The sequence below is a fragment of the Rhea pennata genome, chromosome Z (assembly GCF_028389875.1).
Source record: "Rhea pennata isolate bPtePen1 chromosome Z, bPtePen1.pri, whole genome shotgun sequence".
NCBI classification, from domain to species: Eukaryota; Metazoa; Chordata; class Aves; order Rheiformes; family Rheidae; genus Rhea; species Rhea pennata.
Genome location: NC_084702.1, coordinates 23,180,302 through 23,203,389, shown reverse-complemented (window position 1 = coordinate 23,203,389; position 23,088 = coordinate 23,180,302). Strand labels below are relative to the sequence as shown.

General features: G+C 36.9%; 1 protein-coding gene across 3 annotated transcripts in view; it reads left to right on the top strand.

Annotated features, from left to right (window-relative positions):
• MTAP (methylthioadenosine phosphorylase) overlaps positions 1-23,088 on the top strand; it is a 35,791-nt gene that overhangs the window by 7,315 nt on the left and 5,388 nt on the right. For 2 of the 3 annotated variants that reach the window (XM_062599641.1, XM_062599642.1), the window contains exons 3-7: positions 5,034-5,092; positions 9,192-9,359; positions 16,645-16,747; positions 20,316-20,555; positions 21,988-22,110. In XM_062599641.1, coding sequence (XP_062455625.1) covers positions 5,034-5,092; positions 9,192-9,359; positions 16,645-16,747; positions 20,316-20,555; positions 21,988-22,110 — 693 coding nt within the window. Of the gene's footprint in view, positions 1-5,033; positions 5,093-5,796; positions 5,979-9,191; positions 9,360-16,644; positions 16,748-20,315; positions 20,556-21,987; positions 22,111-23,088 lie in introns of those variants that run through there. The other variant, XM_062599643.1, reaches the window with a different exon arrangement.

Below are 23,088 nucleotides of genomic sequence, written 5' to 3'. Positions count from 1 at the left end.
TCTTTTCTGTGTTCTTTGCAGAATGCAACATGGACAGGGGACAATAAATCTTGGTCACCTATTGTAGTTCGTTATTATGCATTTAGCATAGGCTCAACTTTTTTTTTTTTTTTAAAAAATCTGCCTTTGTGCATATGTGAGTTTTTTTTTTCTGTAACTGAGGACATCTCACGTTAAAAACCCAAATGTGAATTCTAGATTTTGCAGTGAGCTGGACTGGGACTGTTAAGCCCTGGTTTCCATGCCTTTGAAAGGGATCACAGCCCAGTGATGGGCTTTTATCCTTATTCCTGTTACCCTGTCACTCTCCTCTCTGTGGATCTGAACTCACATGAACTTAGGCCTTCATTTTGAAAGTTGTTTCAGGTAGATGGACTCCATATAAAGGCACGTTAACTTCAGTGTTTGAGTGTCATCTTTATTCTCATTAAGTAACTAGTGGATGATCCATAGCATTAGATGTGCAGGACACAGGTCACAAATTACAATGGCATAAAGTGCAGAGAGTTTGTCAAGTTGATCGATGCAATAGAAGCAGAAGCAAACCTGACAAATTTAATTGGTATGAGTAGGTGAATCGGTGTTTGCTTATTTTTCTGTTGTGACTTTTCATTGTTTAGGAAGGAGGCATTACAGAGCCTGTCTCTCATTTTGGAACAACAGAGATGAGAAAAGCAATTGTCACTGCACAATGCAAAAGGGAAAATGAGAAAAAAAAAAGTGTAAGAGTGCTTGGAAGAGTTTAGAAGTTTGTGGTTTGTTTTATTATTTTTGCCTAAAGCTGTATCATATTATTCTTTCTGATGGCTACTGAAATAAAATAAAGTTTGGGTTTATCTACTGTGAAGGTGCCTTTCATAGAATATTGAGATTGCTAGAGAGAACCTCTCAGAATTTTTAAAGAAAGGGCTTAATCTAATTAAGCAATTCTGAACTTCATTTTTTTTTTTAAACACTGAGAGAGTTAAGATACAACATTAAGCTGATTTAGTTTAAAAAGCTAGAAAGGATTAGAATTAATATTTTCTAAATTTCAGTGATAGCGAACACAGAAAAATATGTCCAGTTCTTTACAGCACACACAAACTTACAGGGAACCCCATTTTTCTTATATTTTTTTCTTTGATTCTAAAGTTTCTTGACAAGAACACTGCCAGAAGACTTCTATAAAAACCTTTCTGGTGTTGATATTCCTTGACCCCTTTGACATTTGACAACAAAATATAGGGAAATCTTCATTGCTGCTTCCTGCCCTTTAGAATTATGTCAGAAGCAGAATAATGATATGTGTTTTATTAAAATAGGTTCCTTGAATAGAATCTATATTCCTAGATTCTTCTGCTTTGGCTCTCTTGAGTCATAATAAACATTTAATAGCTGACCTCATATCATCAGGTTTGGTTTTGTTTTGAGTCATGAAAATCATTTAATAACTAACTTTTTATTTTTAGGTTTTGTTTTGTTTTAAGTCAGAATCATTTAATAACTAACTTTGTATCATTAGGTTTTATTTTCTTTTCTTTTTTTCCAGAAGAAATCTGCAAAAGTTTAAGGAAAAATAGTGTGAGAATTTACGTAGTTCTGTTTATCATTATGGGTCATCCTATGATTTTTCAAATTACATTCGTAATATTAGTAAAATTGTAATAAATTACTTCTATTTTTTAAAAATGATTACAGCTGTTAATATTCCAGCCTTCTTTTCTTTCTTTTCTCCTTTCACCATTTCCAGCATATCAAAAATTGGGATGAAATATCAGTATTCTGGGGAAAATAAACAAAATTGTTTTGACATTCAGTTTCCAGAAATGGAAAATGCTGTTCCTCTTGCAGGAGAAGGAAGTTGCTTGCAACAGCACTTATCTTCATCATGGAATACTGAAGCTACTAATAAAGCTTACTTTATTTAGAATATAATTTTAATTAGATTGTTTTACTTTCTGATGACTAGAACTTGGTTCTGAAACTCTTTTCCCCTAATCAGTAAAATCTTCATGTTCTAGCAAATTCTAGTAAGACCCATTTAATGTCTGTTTTGGTCATAAGTATATGTAGCAAACAAAGCACTTTTTTCTGACCCTCTGCATAAACAGTGCTTAATTTCATGCATATTTATGTTACAATCAGAGAAGATTTATTGCTTGTTGTTATCATAATTTAGGGTTAACTGCACAGGGTTCTTTGTTTCCTTTTCCATTTTGCAACACTAAGTGATATGTATCTGACTTAGGTTTTTTTGGAAGGGGGAAGTTGTGAAATATAATTTTAAAAAATGTGTTTGAGTTACCGATGTTTCAGAACTTTTTATTAGGCCTTTTATTAGATCTTGCTTTAAAAATATTGTATTAGAGCTTTAAATTCAGTTTGTTCACTTTGAAGATTTTATTATTTTATAGGCATTTCAGAGCTGTAACTACACTAATAGCACAGCATTGTTAGTGATAATAGCACAGCACTGTTGCTGGAAGTAACTTTCTTGGGAGAATGAAACTGAAGTATACACTAGCACTGTTAAGTAATTAACAAATAGTTTGAAATGTCTGTATCTTTCACTTCCTTGTAAATTTACGCACATTGTTTTATCCTTATCTCCTCCCTTTTATTGACCTGTGATGCACTATCTGCAAATTCTTTTATTGAACTATCAGTTCATCATCTAAGAGTGCATTCTTTGTTCCAAATCTTTCTTTTTCTCTGTCATGTTTCTCACAGTCACATGCAAGAAATGTCTTAAGGTAGTTATCTGGAAGAAGCTTGTAATGCATGCTGTTGAAATCTCTACAGTGATAGAAACCGGTTTTGATATGTGGCCAACCTGAAGCCTTCCAAAGTGACTTGTATGATGACAGTCAGGGGAAGGAAACCTTGGCTGCTGAAACTAGATTTTTGAAGCATGTTGGATTTGAAGGCTGTTGCGTTTCTACTGTGTTAGAAGTGTATGCCAAAACTTAGTATGGTTCTGTGATATGAGTGAATGTCAAATAGAAATTAAATTGCACTTCTGCACGTCTTTTGGAAATTGATATGAACATAAATATGCGCTTTGCAAAGTAAAGGATTCAGTAGGCAACTTACTGGTCTTATTTTTCATTTTACTGTGAAGTACAAAGTTTCAGTTGAAGTTCTGTTTAGCTTTGTGGAGTATTTTTGTATGCTGTGCTCTGAATTTTTTTTTCACTTCACACAGTAAATTTGCTTCTGTGCTACCTAAATCTCTCTCTATATGTATATATGTATGTATATGTTTATATAATGTTTATATATGTATATTATATACATAAAATGAACTGTCATTGTTACAGAGTGCTGTTAGAGCAAAGTGCCTAGACAGAAGAAAAAAGGCTTTTATTTCTCCCAGTCTGTGGAAAGTTCACACTTCCAACTGCATCTGGTTCAGATTACTATGCATAAAATAAGATAAATAAATTAAACATTTAAATTTTGACAGGTTGAAATTAAATGTTGATTTTACAAAAAATCAAAATATATAGTTCTAAAAGTAAATTTATTGGAACATACTCTTTTTCATGAAAGAAAGTGGCAAGTCTGTCTAGCAGAATTCAATCCTACATGGTTCAGTAAATTATGATGCTTGGAAGAGATACTACATTAAAAATTATAAAAAAGAACTACGTATTGAGTAATGGGAAATGCTGTTTTTATTAAAGTTTAAGGTCTCTAAAGTTCAACTATGTGGGAATCAAATATCACTTTAGTTATTATAAATCTGCAAATTTTCATACGTCCAATAAAATTTGTGGCTACAAATTAAATAACAGATGAATTCTTGCAGTTAGCAGTAAAATATGGATAAAATTATATCAAGCAGCAAAGCACAGGACATTTTTAAATGTGAATGTGTGAGTCTTTCTAATTGTTTACAAATTGATTTAATGTGATCAGAAAATAAATGGCAATTTTTTTAATAGCTATTTCAGCTTTAAAACCCAGGGTATGGAAGGAGTGACTGGCGCAGAAGTGGCTTCAGACTTTGCTACAAAGTTTCTTCTACACTGAAATAAGTAGTGAAATGATTGTCCTCTGATCTGGACAGGAGAAGCAACATATCCAGCTGCATATCTGTTCAGCAGCAGCACAGTTCGGCATCTCTTAAACAGAGAGCTTACATTTTTTAACAAAGTTTTGAAGATGAGAACCTAGAGGCATTGTGTATTTCAAGTCTGTGATGCATATAGCTCAGGAACAGAGTACAGCCTACAAAACAGTATATGCAGTTGATGACTTGATGATTGCCAGATACAGCTCTTCATGTATCCATCCTCCAAGGCAGGGCATATCTCCCAACTGGGCAACTAGACAAAATGCTCTTGCCCCTAGGCTGGTTGGTTATGCTGTCTTGGTCTGGTGAAATGCATACAACTCTTCTCTACAACTTCTGCAGAGAGTGTACAAGAAGCTCTCTACCATATCTGTTCTTTTTCCAAAAGGTGAGGCTTCTAGCTGCAGCAAAGAGGGAGTTTATCAGGAAGTATGTGAATGGGAGGAGCAGGAGGGTGGTTTGGAGGGAGTCTGGAACAGGCATGTAAACTAGGAGTTGAGGTAGAAAAGGGATATGAAAGTGGATGGGGAGTGCTAAGGGAATAGACAGATTTGATTTCTTCTAAGGGGGCTTTCAGTAGGGAATTATACCTATTTTGCAAGAAAGAACTGAAGTTAACTGGAGAGAATGAGATGTGTGCTAATTCATTTAAAGCCAATGTGTACATATTTCTGGTTTAGTGTACATGTAGCATTGTTGGAAATACTGTTTTGAGGACTGCAGTTTGAGAGCTACTACAAACACAGAATGATGTGATCATCATTCTTCTGTCAAGTCTGTGATCTTCAAATTCCAGAGTGTTTTATTAATCTGCCATATCACATCTCAGGTTTCTTCTGAGTTGAATAAAATGTTGAAACTACAATGGTAATCAGTATTTTCTTTTATAATATCCTGTGTATTTTTAAGTAGCTATTAAGGTTTCCAGTGTGACTGGCAGGCTATAACTCATTCTTGTTTGCTTGTTTTGCAGCCGTCAGATGCTTTGATACTGGGAAAGATAAAAAATGTGGATTGTGTGCTATTGGCAAGGTAAATGAATGTTTTAAGGGTATTTTATATTATTTGTGTCTTGAAAAAAAAAAAGTGATTTTCTCAGAAGCTTTTTCTTTTTACACTAAGCGAATTATTTTTCACTCTGACTGCATCTTGCTTTGTCTGATTGCTGGCAAAGCCCAGTGGGAGTCTGGAATACTCCCTGAACAAATTTGATATTCCAGGGACAGAGCATTAACAATACCATCTAGTTTTGGGAAGGAAAAATGCAGTGGAGGATGCTGCCATAATAGGAACAACAATCCACAAGATTGCCTCTTGTGATTGGTAGGTGGTACCTGATACCCTCAGTAATCTGGCTACACCTTTTGTTGGCAAATTTCTGTCATGAAACTGGAAAAATGCCAGTTTTCAGCTTAGTTGTACATATAACATCAGTGTAGCCTCTAGGTGATCCTGCCCCTCTACTCAGCCCTGGTGAGGCCTCATCTCGAGTACTGTGTCCAGTTCTGGGCTCCCCACTGCAAGAGAGACCTGGAGCTGCTGGAGAGAGTCCAGCGCAGGGCTACAAAGATGATCGGAGGGCTGGAGCACCTGCCCTATGAACGGCTGTGAGAGCTGGGCCTGTTCAGCCTGGGGAAGAGAAGACTGAGGGGGGATCTTATCAATGTGTACAAGTACCTGAAGGGAGGGTGTCAAGGGGACGAGGACAAACTCTTTTCAGTTGTCCCGTGTGACAGGACAAGAGGCACTGAGCAGAAACTGAAGCACAGGAAGTTCTGCCTGAACGTGAGGAGGAATTTCTCCTGTGAGAATCCCTGTGAGAGACAAAGTCCTGGCACAGGTTGCCCAGAGAGTTTGTGGAGTCTGCTTCTCTGGAGATCTTCAAGGCCTGCCTGGATGCAACCCTGTCTACCATGCTGTAGGTGACCCTGCAGAGTGTGGAGGTTGTACTAGATGATCTCCAGAGGTCCCTTCCAACCTTACTGATTCTATGATTCTATGATTCTATGATCCTGTTTGATTATTCAAGCCTGTAGCTGCTACCTTTATTGCTTAGAAGACTGCATCCCATATAATTCTCCCTCACTGGTTTGTCTGTGTTCAGGTATCTCTTACTGTATGCAAAAGAGACTGCAAGCAGGATGTGCAGGAGAGTGCACAGAAATTTTATATTGGCTAATGTAACAGTAGATATCTAGGACTAATGTACTACCAAATTAAACGCAAGAATGCTCACCACATTTGAAAAGGCTTTTTCTGAGTGGTTAGGCAGTCATTAGGTTAGATGGGGAAGGATCAGCCTCTGCAGCAGCCTTAAACAGAATTATTATTGGTATTTTTTAGTTGCCACCTTATGATTATCTGCTTTTTTCATAGGGTTTTATAATGTTTTGTGTGAAGTCAGCAAGAGCAAGGCTGCTCAGGTAGGGAGGATGAGCTAAGAGCTGAAGGTGACCATAGCTCAGACAGCGCCCTCACCAGCCAGGGCACAGCTCACAGCAGTTGGATATTATGGGCTATCCAGATAGGTGCTGGTGACAGGGACATTGACAGTTCCAGACAAGCTGAGATGATGACAAATCAGGTTCAAGGTCCATCCAGGGAATCCAGGCAGGAACAGTAGGAGACAAGGCCAGAGATGAGGCTACAGTGTGGGTCCACAGTTCTTTCCTGAGAAAAGGCTGCAGTCAGGACTGAAAACGAGGCATAATTCTAAAGACTGTCCAGGAACAGGGCTGGAGACAAGCTGCAGTATAGCTTGAGGAAGGACTCTAAAGGCCCTGGCGTGAACTTCAAGGGAGCACCTGGGCTCACAGACACTTTGGTGCATGCCTGCAGGCTCAAGGTGAGGCTGGTCAGGGCAATTAAGAGCCGTTGATGCATTGAGGATTCTGTTTTTTTCATGCCAGTACTTTTCCCTTAAGTTATCAGGAATACTGATGATAGTGTGGGAATCCTGACTGACATTTCTCAGTCACACCAGTCAAGTTCTTTTAACCCTTTGCTCTCTCTAAAAGAGCTGATTAGGATATGCAGTTCTTCCTTTCCTCACACAAGTTAGGTAATAATTTTCAAATGCACTTATTTATTTGTGAATTGCCCTTCCCTTCAGCATTTTCATTAGTACATGTTCCTTTTTCACTATGTAGTTATTGCAGCCCTTTTGAAAGTTTAATTTTGTCCATAGTGTTTGATAACCTCACTGTAAGAGCGTGGGAGGTCATGCTGGCTTGGGTATCTGGGTTCTGTGGTGTATTTTGTTGCTGTAACATGCAGTTAGGTTCCTCTGAACTTAGTTTGCTTATGGCAGTCATTGATAACGGTGGCAACTCTGTTGCCTTGACAGGTGGTGTACTTGTGATGATGTTGAGCCTTTTAAACATTGTTCACTCACTTGCTACAGTGGAATTGTTTGTATAGCACCCTTTGAAACTCTAAGCTATTCCACTCAGCAAACAAAACTAAGTTGTTGCATGCTACCTTGTCAGTCAGAGAAGCATCAGTGTAAGCCTTCTTGCTCATCCTCCTTGACACCTTTAGAAGGCAATTTCTTTGTGATTGCTGATTGGTTGATGCTGTCAGTGCATCTGCTTGAGTTTATAGATGGATCTCCCTGCAACCCATAGTCCAGCAGATTATCTAATTACTATAGTATGCCCTCTTCCCCTGTGTCCCTTCCAGTGTTAAGTGTGCACAAAGAGTGAGGTCCACAAGTATGGATATAACACTGCTGCTGGGTCATAGAGAGAGTGGATGTTGAGGTTGTCTTCACAGTTCCCTGCCTCTCTTGCTTTGTCTTCTTTCTAGACTGAGTTGCTTTTAGTTGATGTTGTGGCATAAGTTTAGCACAGCTGTTTGTTCCTTTAGGATAGTGGGAAAGATTATCCATGTGGAACTGTGTTAGACAGACTTACCTTTCTTTCTAAGTGACAAAACAATAGAGAAGGGGATGCTTTCAAATTATTTGTCTTAGTAGTCTACACAAACTTGAACTTGCCTGGCACCTCCAGTCCTGCAACTATCTTCCTCCAGAGTCATCACTCTGTAGAGGAGGACTTGACTCTGTGAAAATTCTTGTGGGAATTTTCTCCTCTAGGAGAGAAAGAAACAGTGTTCAACTTCGGTATCTCATACAGAAGTTTTTGCAGAAGGCCTCTGTCAGCATTTTTAGATCAGATGTCTGAAGACAACCCTGTGCAACATATACGTAAGAATGAAACTTGGGTGTGTCTGATCATGCTTCCTTCTATATCTTTGTTAGTACAGAACAAACAGCCCTAGGGATGTGTGAAGAGAATATCTAGACTTAAATTATAGTTGAGAATACAACCAATTATTTTTGTGTTTGTCAGTAGATAGAAAATCTTAACTCTTATATTCTCCTATGCTATAGCTAATATCAGCAGTGCTGTTCTGTATCCTTCTGATTCAGTGTATTTTTGAATACTGTCAAAACCAATATCCTGTTATTTCCAGCAGAGGGGGCAAAATTATTTCTCTCTTGGTCTGAGAGAATAGAAAGGATAGGAGAGATTGTAGAGTGTTCCAGTGTTTCTGGTCAGAGGAAGACAACAAGATTAGGAGAAGTTTGAATGCTTTTGTTTCTACTAACAGTGCTATAGGCAGGATTGATTTTTAGCAAGCCATTTCCGCAAATACTGCTGATTCCTATTTTGTTTTTGAAATCTGGGGATCAGAGCTGATTATATATCTTACAAATCTGTTGTGATACGTGGAAGATTTAGTATCACTAAGCCTGAGTTCTTAGAATCTATGAAACTGTCTCAATTTTTTTTTAAAAAATACATTTTATACTTTTAAGCTGCTGAAGTGTACTTATATTGTATTTTCAATAATTTTTTTCATTGCAACTTTGAATTTTGAATCCTTCAATTTTGCCTTGAAAACAAGAATTACAAAAGTACTTCTTCAGAATATTTTGCATATAAATATGAATTGCATATTGAAAGACCCATAATACAGTCAGGAAAGCAGGCTAACTGTAAGGTTCTGAAGTTCCATTTCCAGTGTTGTTAGGGAAATTACATTTCCTGGAACTCTGTTTATTTGGGAGAGGGAAGGCAATTTCAATCTGATTTATTTTACTTTCTTTTCACCTTTATCTTTGCAGACATGGAAGGCATCATACAATTATGCCATCAAATGTCAATTACCGTGCCAATATCTGGGCACTGAAACAAGAGAATTGTTCACATGTTTTAGTAACTACTGCCTGTGGTTCATTACGGGAAGAAATTCAACCTGGAGATCTTGTCATGATTGACCAATTCATTGACAGGTAGGTGAGCTATATGTGTTCTCTTCCTCAGTTCTTTAGGGACAAAAGAGAGAAAGAGGGGGGATTAAACCACGTAGTAACAATTAGTGTGAGTGTCAGTTTTTGTGGAATGAAGCAATAACCTCAATTCTTATGGCAAATAAATAAATAAATAAAGGTAGTCCTCTGAGAAGATGTGATAAGAATCATGAATGAGATTACAAGTAGTGCAGCTCTAACAGATACATAGAAAATATCAGGCTTTGAAGAATAGGCTGAAGTGAACAAATTCCTTGGAAGTAATATTCTGAAGACAGAACATCTCCCATCCTCAGATACTGGGCAGGAGTATGAATAGAAAACATGGACCACGTATGATTTTAAGAAGAATCTGAAATGCAGCAGAGAGATGCAGGAAACAACTCAGTATAATAGGAGCCAGATAGGAAAATACATGCAGCAGTAGTGAGGCTCTGCAGAAGAGGAATCTGTAACACAGTGAGAGAAGAGAGAGAGTTGCTTTAAAACAAGGAGAGATACTACACCCTTTGATTTTCTAAAAATCATTTAAAAGTACAACTTTTCCAAAGAAATCTGTTTACTGCAGACTGTTCCTCTCTCCTTGATTATCTAACGCTTAGAAAAACCCAAGCAAACAGGAATCACCCCACACAACATCTAAGTCACCAGTTATACAAAATAATTCAACGATGTTGTTGCGAATTTTTACGAGTGAATTTAATAGCAGTAGTTATATATGTGCTGGATATGGAAGTCTTATTTGGATGTTTCATCCTTTTTTTAAGTATTTGAAATGATTTATGATGCTTCTTTGTGCTTTTAGCATGGCTGCTGATAGTATTTGATTGCCTGAATGCTTTTTTACTAGGTTTATTTTTTGAAGTACAGTACTATTCAAGTTTTGACTTACTGAAGTTTTTTTTGTCTGTAAACTAAATGCTTTTTCTTGTAAGAGAGGACACTTTAAATAGAAGGTATCTAAATGAGTAAGTACCCTACAGGAACAAGCCCTGTATAAACTGCTTCCTGTATTTGTGAGTTATACTGGACTTGATTTATGGGTGGAGAGTAGATGTATTCCTGACAATGTCCTTCTTTTGAATCTAAAAATATTCTGGTTGATCACTTTGTTTATATAGACTGAATCATACACATCTTCATTCTGCAAGTGGTACTTGGAAATTAGTAATTATAGTATCAATTGTGATTTGTGGAAAAAAAGGTATAAAACATAATTTGGTACACAATTTGGATAATTGTGTTTGTTAAGCATCAGTTAGTTTGAGAGTATTACCACATGGTAGGCTTCTAGGTAATAGAATTGGAGCCTAACTGTGCTAAACCATGAATTCTGTGTGTTGTTAAGAAGTAGCTTCTGCCCCGGACAGCCTGCCGTTTTAAATGAGAAACATTGGGATGAAAGTAGAGTTGTTATCTGCTACAAATAAGGGGTGGAAGTACAGAGAAACTAACTCTTGCCAAGGCCAGGCAGAAAGGCATTGACAGAGACAGGAAAAGAATGCAGATGTGAAATCTGAGACCATCCCTCCAAAATATCAGAATTAACAGTTGATTCTAAAGATAGTTAATCTCCTCCCACAGCTTTATGTTTCCCAGCACTGCATCATAACCTCTGAGCTGGAAAGGAAATAGTCAACTGGGTTAAGTTTGGGTTTTAAGAACATGACCCTTTTAAGGGGGTGGGGGGGGAAGGTGTAGAAACTGTTAGTATATATATCTGGTATGAAGAGAAGTGAAGGAGCAGAGAGAACTGGCAACATTTACATAGCGCCTTCGTTTAGAGTTTATCCAGATCACCAGCAGGCAGCTAGGGCATAGCCCATACGTGAGCAGTGTTTTCTTTGTGCAAGTTCTCATTCCCAGGTAGAAGAGGGGAAACACTTGGGGATTTGATTCATGGCATCAAGAAGCCAAGCAGCTTCTCAGAAAAAATATGCTCAAATATGCTCAGTGTTTCAAAATGGAAAATTGCAGGTTATCTGAATTAAAAAAACCGTACTAGCTCTTCCTACTGTTCCAGAAAAACAGCAAGTCATAACAGTCTATTTCATCAAACAATTAAATTTCTCTGATGTGTCTTTTTTTGGACATTTTTTGTGAGTGGATTTTAGACTATATGTATTTTGAAGTTTGAGCCTGCATTTTACCTTTACACAGGGTGTATTGTTTGTAAGAGTGATTGAGTTATACATGATAAAACATTATCATCTAGCACACAATGCTGCTGACAGATCTTTTCATGGGACAAGCTAGATGAATGGTCCACTCTACTCAGGCTTGAGAATGATGTAATTTTCCGAAATATCTTCTGATGAAGGATCAGTGTACTGTGAAGAGGCTATGACAGCAGCCTTGGAAAGAAGGTGGTGGTTAAACCCCACCTTTTCAAAGGTATCCTTGCTTCTGTATTTTGATTGATCAGTGCTACGCACTACATAAGAAAGAGGTATGGGTCTAGATGGAAATTAAAATTAGTTCCTTTTGGGTGCCTAAGAACATTTTGTGAATCTGTGCTCTCATTCTTAGCAGGGACTTCTGTCTTAGGTGTGAGGCAACAAGCAGTAACAGTGAGTGGGAGTGGGAGGAGAACTAGAACTGAACGAAAGGCCATAGTCAGCAATATTTACTCCTGCTGGGAATGCGCGCTGCAGCATTAATTATGTGATCTCGAAATATATGGAATTTTGTAGCCTGTCTGCCTAGTTTATGGCATAGGTTTGATTTATAATCAAGCAACACTGACTAGCTGTGACTAGAACCATAACATTTCTAAACTTCGGAGAGCTTAACTCTGCAGGTAATTAGCACTCCTATTATGTGTCTGATTTCATATATAAAGTGTCTCTGTATTTAATACTATTCATGCTTGTCTATTTGTATATAAACATGGAAGGATGTATTTTGTTAAATAGGTACAAAATAATTGGCTTGTATTCACCATACTTCCAGAATCTCAGGGTAACCACAGGTGTCATTGTAGGCAAAAACAGTTATTCTCTTCTTTGAAACAAACTCTTAGAAAAGCAATGTCCTGAAGTGTTTTTTAGGATGCCATGGGCTCGTGTAAGCTTATTGTGGTGCTGTTAGTCGCCTAGCTAGGTGGAACTGCCCAGGAGCTTTGAAAAAGTTTCTGTTCAGTTTGCTGCTGAGGTTTACTAAGAAAAGAAGAGTAAGAAGCTAACAGCTTGCTTAGATGACTCAATTTAGTGAAGAAGATACAGAAAATTACTTCATTAAATAAATTCTGTAACAGCTGCTAGCATTGTTGTTTGAATTTTTTGTCACTTGCACCATTACAGTTACTATAGTATTATTAGAGTAGGTTAGCAGAATTTGAAAGGTAGGAGAGTTTTCTTTCAGTGTCCCTGAAGAGAGAAAGCAAACTGACGTTGCTTTTTATAAACTAGATGCCAGTGTGAGTTTTCATTTTGTCCTTTTATTACTATTAACTTGCTGTATTTCAATGCTACCAGAAGAAAGGGCAAAATGATGCCAATAGCAAAGGATTGTTAATCACAGAGTGAAACTGGTCTGTTTATTTACTTTTTTTAGCTGCATTTTGATTCCCAGCATCGGTCATTGTGGGATGGAAAACCTACATTTCTGTAAGAAAATTGAAATCCGTGTCTAACCTTACTGCCTGACTAAAAGTGTCTTTTGCCACAGTGTGGGAATATAAACTCTGGACGAGCCTTCAAAATTTTAGTACGTGCAACTTTTAATTCACTGCAATGAAAAGTGGATAAGGGCAACACAGCAACAGCAGAACTATAGAACAGTACAAGCATTTGCTTAAACTACATATACACCCTTCTCCTTGAGTATGATATACAAGGTTTTATGCATCAACATATATGTGCATGCATGACCCTCTTCCAGGGATGGAGCTCCCAGCTTCACTGTTCTATCAGGGTCAATATCAGGCTTTGTTTCTGTGCAGACACTTGATGACTTCTCCCTTTTTCAGTCTAAGCCATCAGAACAGTTTCTGTTTGAACACTGTTTGCTGGGCTCCATGTTTCTTATACACTGGTGATTTTATCACAAGGCCGTTTAGGGTACGTGGAGAAGGCCTTGAAATTCCTGTAGCGCAAGGAGCCCTACACAGGTATTCTTGCAATTTTTTGCTGCAGTGAAAGGTGCAGGCAGTCCAGCAGAATCTCTGGCTCCTCATGGTCTCTGTGAGCACAAGACAATAAAAAAGGAGCTGTGGATTCTCTAAGCTTTGTTCTTTTGGCAAGGGATAAAAATATAGCAGCTGTGAAAAGAGTTATGCTACTGCCCCTATACTTTGCAGACAAGTTGATAGAACAGATCAGGATGGTCAGCTCCTGACTTGAATGACAGGGCTACAGAAAGGAGGCAAGCCCAAAAGACATTCCTCTGTGCCAGCCCTTACTTTATAGCAAGAAGCAGAGACTGGTTCAAATCTATCTTTATTCTCACCCTAAGCCTAGCAGCATTCTGACACATCAGCTGGCCCCATATCAAATGACTGTGGCCTTTCCAAAATTGAAACAGTTTGTGAAGAAGGAAGATGATTGCATGGATGGTCCATTGATCAGAGCAGCCACAGGTCTCATCTTCATTTTCCCTTTCCCACACAGTTTGTGCTAAGTATAGCAAGATTTCTTTATTAGTGCTCTGGTCGTTCTCTCTAAAGAATGTAGATAGCTGCAAGGCAGAGATTAATGTTGTATGTAAGTGATCTTTCTTTAGGGCCTTTCCAAGTGAAAGTGCTAACAATATCTGAAATACCATAAAGCAGGAAATGGATTATGACTTTTCCCATTTCCTTCAATTCCAAATAATTCATTAGCAGACACTGAACATAAAAAGAATGTAATATCAGCTGAATTCTATTTGTAGCTCTTCAGTGTCCCTTAAAGGAAACATTAATATTACTGTTTTGGTAGATTTTATCATCAGTATCTCATGCATATGTTTTATTTTGCCAATTTATTTTCCTACTTTATAATCTCATCCTTAAGGGAACTGTATTACTTTTTTACTTTTTTACCTCTTTTTTTCTTTCCCAAATCTACTCTAACATGCAACTTCTATTTAAAATCTCTTGGAAATATTTGCTGATGATTTGAGTAGGGAACTTTTGTGAGTAAATTTTACGAGCAGAAATTTTACTTTGTAAATAAATGCAGATTCAATTTAGACAGCTAAATGAAAATGTTAGTGCTGTTTCCTAAACTAACATAAACTGAAATTTGCTAACGTTGTCATGGAGTACACACATGATATGAAGGCGAAGGAACAGTTTGTCTGTCCCGTTGCCTTTGAGGTCAGAGTATTCTCAGTCTACTCAGTATCTCTTGAACTTAGTCTTGTTTAATGATTAAGGACTTCGTATATGCAGCCACCAGAACCCTACCAAAGCAATGGAGAAAGCTCTTTCTTTAGCCTATATTATTAAAGCTTATATTCTACCTCAGTAGGTAGTTATTATGACTTAACAATTAACCTTGTTTTAGTCTGCAAGGAAGACGGAGTGCTTAACAGCATATAATGAAGTTGTATGTGCTAACATTGAAAATTACAATTTAAAAATGACGAATTTTAAGCACAATTCACGAGCCATTAGTAAATCAGAAGCCTAAGTCACTGTATCTGTCCAAATGCACATTTATAGACTCCCATTGTAGATGAACAAGATATCATTTTTGTTTCCTGAAATGAATGATTATGGTGTAGTTGTTTTTAATCTAGGCAGGATTGAGCTTAGAATCAGTTTTGGGCAAAATGAATTACCACATAAAAAATAAACTACTGTTCATTATGACTGTTTTACACAAACATTTTTTAGTGTGCCACAGATCATTGATCGTCTAGTGCAGGTGTGAAAGTCATAGGTATATAAAAATGTCTTTCTTTTTTGGATTTTTAAAATCAGAAGTAATTTCAGACAAAAATTTTATAAGATGAAGCTAGTATTTAAATTCAAACAACTGCATACTTTAATAAAACCAACTGATTGGACTCTTGCCTTGTCTTTTTTCCTAAAAAGTACAGTATGTAACATGCTGGAGAGAAGAGGAGAACAAGTCTCAGAATTTTATTTCAAAGGGCTTTCATCATTCAGTTGGTTGAGTTAATTGAGGCAGTGCTTTTGAGAGTAAAATAATAAATGAGTACAATTCTAGTGGATGGAAAAATGGAAAAAAATTGTGTGTGGGATGGTCATTTTTGAAGCACATTAGACCATTTTCATATAAGGAAGTTGTCTCAGTTCAGAGAATGGACAAAAATAATTTTCAAAAGCATGTTTTTCAGTTGCAAGCTGTCAATATGTCTGTATAGTGTGTTGATTATATGAAGACATCTGTTCAGGGTTGTTTTGGTTGAATTCATCCATATTTTGTTCAAGAAGCTCTTCCTACAAATTCAGGTTTTTTCAGTATAAGAATATAATGTAGTGAAGTAGCTCTGTTTTGACTAGTTTTGTGAACTATACAGATTTGATTCCTTCCCTTACTGAAAGCTCGCTGTGCGCTTTTTTTTTCAGAGATTACTTATACCACAATTACATTTACCTGTTTCCTTTCATGTAGAGTTGCAGTATAACATGGCTGTTTCTGACACATAAGAACAAGTCAGCATTTCAGCATCTTGCTAATAGTAGATGTTCTGTAATAAATTAGTAATACACTACTAGAATAGTAGTGTATTTGAGGGTTGGACTAGATGATCTCCAGAGGTCCCTTCCAACCTTATCAGTTCTATGATTCTGTGATGGGGAATTAGAAGCCTGAAGGGAGTTTAAAGAGCAATAGGAAAAAATTAAATTAGTAGTGTGGAAACATCCAAAAACAGTAATGAAAATGTTGCAGATAAGATGCTAATAGTTGGAATAATTTATTTGTTTAAAGGGCTGTGATTATAGCACTTCGTCTAAGCGCACACTGATGTCCCATTTCTAGCAAACACTGCTGACAAACAAATGCTTTTTTCCTGCTGCCTTAAAGGTTGTGCTAATACAGGAATATTGCTCAGAATAAGACTCTAGGTCTTGCTCACATAACCTGGAGAGTGTGTGGGAAGTTTTGAAATCTGTGTGATCTCCTTTCTTCTTGTACTCCTGACTTCAGTCCTGTACAGAGGCAAAACAAGATAATGTGATCATTAATATCATGCTATACTTTTGTTCTCCTCCAGCAGCATCTTGTTACTAGACCTCTAATTTTGTTACTTTTTCTTCTCTTTTCTCCCTACTCTTTTCTTTCTTCTCTGAACACGTGTTCTGCTTTTCCAGGACCACTAAAAGACATTATACATTATACGACGGACAGTGTTCCTCTCTTTCAGGAGTGTGCCATATTCCAATGGCAGAGCCATTCTGCACCAAAACCAGAGGGGTAAGTGAATTTTTTAACAGTATTTTAAAAGTTTAATATTTTTAATGGTATCTATGGATTACGATATAATTATGCACTCTAAGAATACAGAGGCAGTCTCAACTCCTTCATTCCTGTTTTGCAGACAATCTCTTTGCTTGTTCGTACTAAACAAAAAAGTAACATTTTGAAGGCATGGAAGGTAAAGGATCATGTAACTGTAGGAGCTATCTTAAGGTAACTACACAGAAGGGTCTAAGAAGGCAGTTAGCAACCTAAATTTCCTAGGGACTTAATAAAAGGGCAGAAGATCTTAGTTTATCTGTTAACAGGCCATGGGTAGTCTGTTTGTAGTAGCAGTGCAGACAGAATAGGGAGATAAGATTAGGAGATAGTTCATTTTTATTCTGAATGGAATTGCACCTACTGCAAGGCATTCTACACACTTAAAATATGAAGCATCAGAAGTAAGACTTCAGCATTCACAGAAATGTCAGCATTTGTACTTTTACATACTGTAGCAGTTGATTTTGGGGAGTGAAGGCTTTATTTAAGGGATGTTAAACATAGAAACAAGCCAAATTACAGCACTCTTTTATTCATAAATATTGCTGCTCTTAGTTTTGTTGCTTCAAGATTTTCAGGTTTTGAGAACACTTAAATAGTGTGAAATATTGTTCTACTTTTCAACACCTTTATAACCTTTTGGGAGAAGTATATTTTTAATTAAGTATGCCATCTCAGTGAATCATTGTATCCTTACATCTGAGCCAAAGGGAAGGTGAAGATGGAAAAGACAGAATTTAGCATTTTGTACTGCTGTAGAGTGCTCTGGTCAGATGATGCAGGGTAGTACATTCTCAAGGGGCATAAGAGTCTTAAAAAATTAGTTATACCGACTTACCCTTTGTGCAATTGACTGCAACACTGAGCAGGTGAAAACACTGAATTATAAAACACGTGACTTGCTCTGTACCCAGAGTATATTCAAATGTTAATACTCGAGCCGTTTGTCTCTTTTCACTGATTCTGTTCACTGTCATTATAGGCTATTTTTGTTAATTAGGTAGGCACAATGTGGTTTGTTCTGAGATGTCCAGCAGTAGGACCACAGCACTGCTACCAGAATGACACTTCAATGCACTAGGGATCTAGGCTGTTTTGTAATGAAATAGAGATAATTGTAAAACTGAAAAGGAAGCAGACCATTATGTATCTGCATGTTCTTGCCCTTCTGTCGTTGGGCAGCAAACTATGCTAAACTTCTTGCGTTTTCAATGAAACAAGAGCCTACCCCTACCCCACAGCATGATGCTATGTCACAATAAATACAAAGAATTTACTGGGTACTTATTGTATGTTTTCTGTAATGGATTAAAAAGAGTGTTGTTACTAAAATGATTGGCTGTTCTTCACACTGGGTGTCTCTCTTTCTTTAGTAAGAAAAAGTAAGTAGTCAAGTATAAGCCATTTCCTGAAGTTGAAGGAAGCATTTTAAAGCTGGTTTTCATTTGGTTATTAAGTAGCTAGAGACAAAGCTCCTTGGGAATTTAATTTCTTAAAAGGGCAACAGAGAAATGCTCATTTTAAAATAGAGAGCAAACATTTAGGTACTTCCCAGTCTCACATGTGATCATTATGTCCTTAGCCTGTACATTTTAATCAACTCAACAGATGTTTTAAAGAACATGCATTTTTGAGCTCCTAGAGGGGCTGAAACTCCCTTTATTTCATTTGAAAATATTATATAAAAATGATTTAAAATATTTTCTCTGACCTGACCCTGAAAATTGCTGCATCACTTTAGCCCAGTTTGTCCTGATTCAAGGAAATACCATAACTAAAGCCAAACTATTAATGTAGTAGAATAATTAAGGAAATTACATGATGAATATCTGACAGTTGCATATTTAATACCACTTGTGAAAATATATGAAAATATTCTATTTCGTTTATGCATTGTAAATCAATCAGAATGGAATTTACCTTTTTTTCTAATTGCTATAAACTATTGTGACTACTTTAGGAAAACATAGCTCACTGCAACATTTTATAGGGAGTAAAGTAGAACTTTTCTAAATGTTGCAGGGCAATACTGCTCAACTCATATGTCTTAAATCAAATCAGCATTTAAATTGTTTATTAACAACACACAATTAACTGGAAATCAATGAATTACACATTCAAGATTGGTATCTGTAGTGAACCACAATATTAGACTCTTGCAACATTCGTAAACACCTACAAATTTCTAAACATCATATTATAGCTAACTCCCCAAAGTTCTGATTCCCCACCAGCATATGCATCGTCAAACAGCTGTGTGCACAAATGCCATTCCCCCTGCGTGTGTGGGTTACAAGGACACCCACTCTCATTCAGGAGTGCAGGTTTACCTATTCACAGACATCGGTACGAAATGTTGGTGCTCCAGCATCAGATGTACCTGTGCTGTTCCCAGCAATCTGCTGATCCACGTGCTAGTGAGAAAGCACCCCTCAAGATCACGTAGGACACTGAAGGCTTGGGTTGTTACTTGTTGCTCCCCATGTGACAACAGGTTGCAGGTTCCTCACAGCATTTGACAGGAAGGCTGCTCCAGCAGGCCTAGATATGTGGGTCATGATACTGATAAGGCAACTTATGGCAATGTCAGAATAGGTTTTGACTGCTCTGTACTACCAAGCTCTCTGCTGTCACAAATTTTCATGCTTTTTTGCTTGTTTTCAAGCTGAATCCTTTTCTTAAACATCTCTTAGCAATTCTGTAATTACTATTAAGCCAATTGACAGTCATCTTAAGCAATTTTCATCATTTTTACTTCCATTTTCAGCATTATCTGTTTTGGGGCTAACACCTTCTCAGAGCAGTATCAGTGTCCTATTCACACACACCATTACAAGAGGCATTCCTGCTGTATCAGTTGTTGTTACCAAGGCCATTTACCAAGAGAAGAAGTCTCAATGATTCTTCCGTATGCAAAGTCCTAGTTGGGATTGTACGGACTAATACTGAATAGCTAGTAAGTGCAAAGTACACACTTCATCACTGGCATGAGAAAATGAGGTAGTAATTTTTCTTCAGAGATCCCAAAATACTCTTTCAAGTATATGCTTGTAAAATTTTGTCACAAATATACTTTTAGAAGTCAGATTTCCCACTGTTGGTCTCATCAGCTCAGTTCCAGCTTTGTGACAATGTAGTGCTCAGGGATGTTAACCTTCAGTGTTTTTACCATCCTTTTCTCGGTGTAAGCAAAGCCAAAATACACAGGCTACCTGCTTTCAGTCTCCTTAGTCTGTGCTGAAAATAGTAATCCAAATGATACAAACAAAATCAGATTAATTCAACATCATTCCTATTAGTAAGACTATTTATTTCTCTTGTTAGATCAGAAAATTGAAGCTTTTTTATTTTTGGACAGCTATAGTCATATTCACCCTAACTAGGTAGAATAAGGTTAATTTTCGTGTATGTTCATTTCTTAGTGGGCTGCAAAAGCAGTGAGGCAGGGAGGGTTATTTGCTTCCTAACTCTGTACCAGTATGGGAAAATTATTTGCTTCTGTTGACGATGACATGTTTTGTAGGTTCTTATTGAGATTGCCAAGAAGTTTGGGCTCCCATATCATTCCAAGGGAACAGTGATCACAATTGAAGGCCCACGTTTTAGTTCTCGAGCAGAAAGCTTGATGTTTCGCAGCTGGGGAGCTGATGTCATCAACATGACCACAGTTCCTGAGGTGATTCTTGCGAAAGAAGCTGGATTGAGTTATGCAAGTATTGCTATGGCAACAGATTATGACTGCTGGAAAGAGAATGAAGAAGCGGTGAGTGAAACTGATTTTTCTCTGGGTCTTTTCTGGAGGGATCTGGATGAGAACCTGTAGCTTTTGACAGAAGTCACCTATTAAACTGTATCTGTTCTTATGTGCTGCAGCATCACTGAGCTATTCTGGATTAACAATTCTGAAAGCAAGAATGAAATCAGGCACTGCTGCCTCATTCATTTTTATAAACTTCTCTCATGATAAACAAACCTTTTAGCTCTTCTTGTATGAATCAGGAAGTGTGGATGTATAAGATTAGTGTGACCTTCTGTCCTACAGTTGGTCTGATTGTATTCTTTTGCAGTTTTGTGTGAAGGATATATCTTCTCTTTTCTTTCCTTCCCCCCTCCCCCCATGGAATACATTTGGGAAGCAACTACCAGCAGAATATTTATGCCAAATGCCAATTAAATCTTAATCATAGGAAACAATAACACGGTTTTGACACTTGAGACTGTGGTAGCTTTATAAAACACTTTGTAAACTTTTAACTTTGTAAAATTCCTATCTCTCAGTTTTATGTATATATGTTAAATATTTTCCACCTGCAACATTCCTGTATGAGATTACTTATTTTACTTTTAATTACTTTGATACAGTCTCCACTTTACTTCTAATTTTCTACAGTACTAGTCTGCCTGTTTGAGCATTGATTTGCAGTAGAAACATAGATAAATAGTAGAGGTGTCATTAATTGCTCTTGGAGCTGTTCAATCATTACTTTGATATTATAGAAAGGCATTTTATCAGATACAGCATGGCATCTGATAGAGTTTATTTTTCTTAAACTTAATTTTTGAATATTTAATATAAAAAAGGTTTATCCTCTAAATAGTTATTAGCATTCAGGAAAACAATGTGAGTGAGAAGTGTCTGGTTAAAACTAATACACACGCATTTCTACTGACACTATGTTAAAGGCTCCTGTGTGGCATTTTATGTAAAGCTATCTATGCCACATTGAGAGCAACACTGGGGATTTCTTTGCAATTAAAATTCCATACAAATTTGATCAGGATATCAAAGATTAATTTTTTTCTTTTTAGTCAGCTCTTGCTTTTTTTTTCCCTCCAGTATATCCATTTACATTTTTTTTTATAACTATTATTATGATAATGCATAAATACAGCTAGAGGGCATTATGCATCTTCACCAATGACTTCTCTTCTAATGTGTTCAGAGGAAAAGTTCAACTGAGATTTTTTTTTTAAGTAGGAAGTTACAGAATCAGACTCAAGCGATAAAATATAACCAAACACATATCCACAAAAGGAAAAAGTTTTTACTAGCAAAAAAAATAGTGACTGTTTAAAATACCTATAGAGTTTCTTATTTATACTTTCACAGCCAAATGAATTAAATGAAATTAATTGGAAATTTAAAATGTGTGCCATCAAATTTGAGAGACACTACAGTTTTCTTGTATTTTTAGGTTTCAGTGGATAAGGTTTTAAAGACGTTGAAAGAGAATGCCAATAAGGCCACTAGCATACTCCTTACTGCTATACCTCAGATAGCTTCCATGGAGTGGGCAGACACCCTGCACATCCTGAAAGTAAGTATAAGAGTGTGATTAGTGTTTGGAAAAGTGTGTGCATGCACATAAATAAAGGCATATGTTTCAAGATGTTTCTATTTAAAATGTAACTTTTTAAAGTATATACCTTAACAAAACCACTCTCTTCAATGTGGGCAAATAAATTCATTAATTGTCTTACAAGCTTCATTGCAAAGATCAAGCGTCAATCTTCCAAAAAAAGAATATTTAAAAGCTGGAAAGATTAAAGATATCTGTATTATGGATGATGAAATGTTACCTTTCATAGTACAGGTAAGATAAAAATCTGTGTGAGGCTCCAGATGAATCACTTGTATTGCTGTTCAGCGTTAGCCTAGATCTTAAAACAACGGAGAGCCAAATGGAGAGGACTGAAGAACAAGAACATTGTACACTTTTGAATGTGTGGCAGGTGAAGAGTTGTTTGGAAGATAACGAGTATTATCTAGTTGGAATTTATTAGAATTGAGTTATCTCCCTCACTTTCAGACCTAAAGTGCCCAAAAAAGGAATGGGAAAAAAAAAAACATTTCAAAGTATCTTGATGAGGGAATTTTTAGGTAGGATTTTTCAAAGATGGAGTTTACTTGTATGTTTTACATCACCTCCATTTCACCAGAGTGCTTGGGATTCCATTTTACCAATAGTGTAGAGGAAAAGAACAACGTTGAAGTAGTTTGGATCTCTATCCAAATTCTTTCCAAGCTTTCTGCTACAAATAGCCACGTCCAAGAGGACAAGAACAGGCAGGGTGAAAGGAACTGAGGATAGTTTGGCAAACAGAGAAAGAGAATTGGAATGTGAGGGACAGTAAACAGGCAAAAGTGGTCCACAAAGAGCTATGTTAGTAGAAGCAGTGGTCTAAAAGGGAGGAAGCCATTTGAGGAAACAAAGTATCTCTGATGACTCTTCACTCTCAGGTTCCTTCTTTGTCTTTTCCTTTATAAAAGAAGCCAAAAAAACCATTCAGTCTTT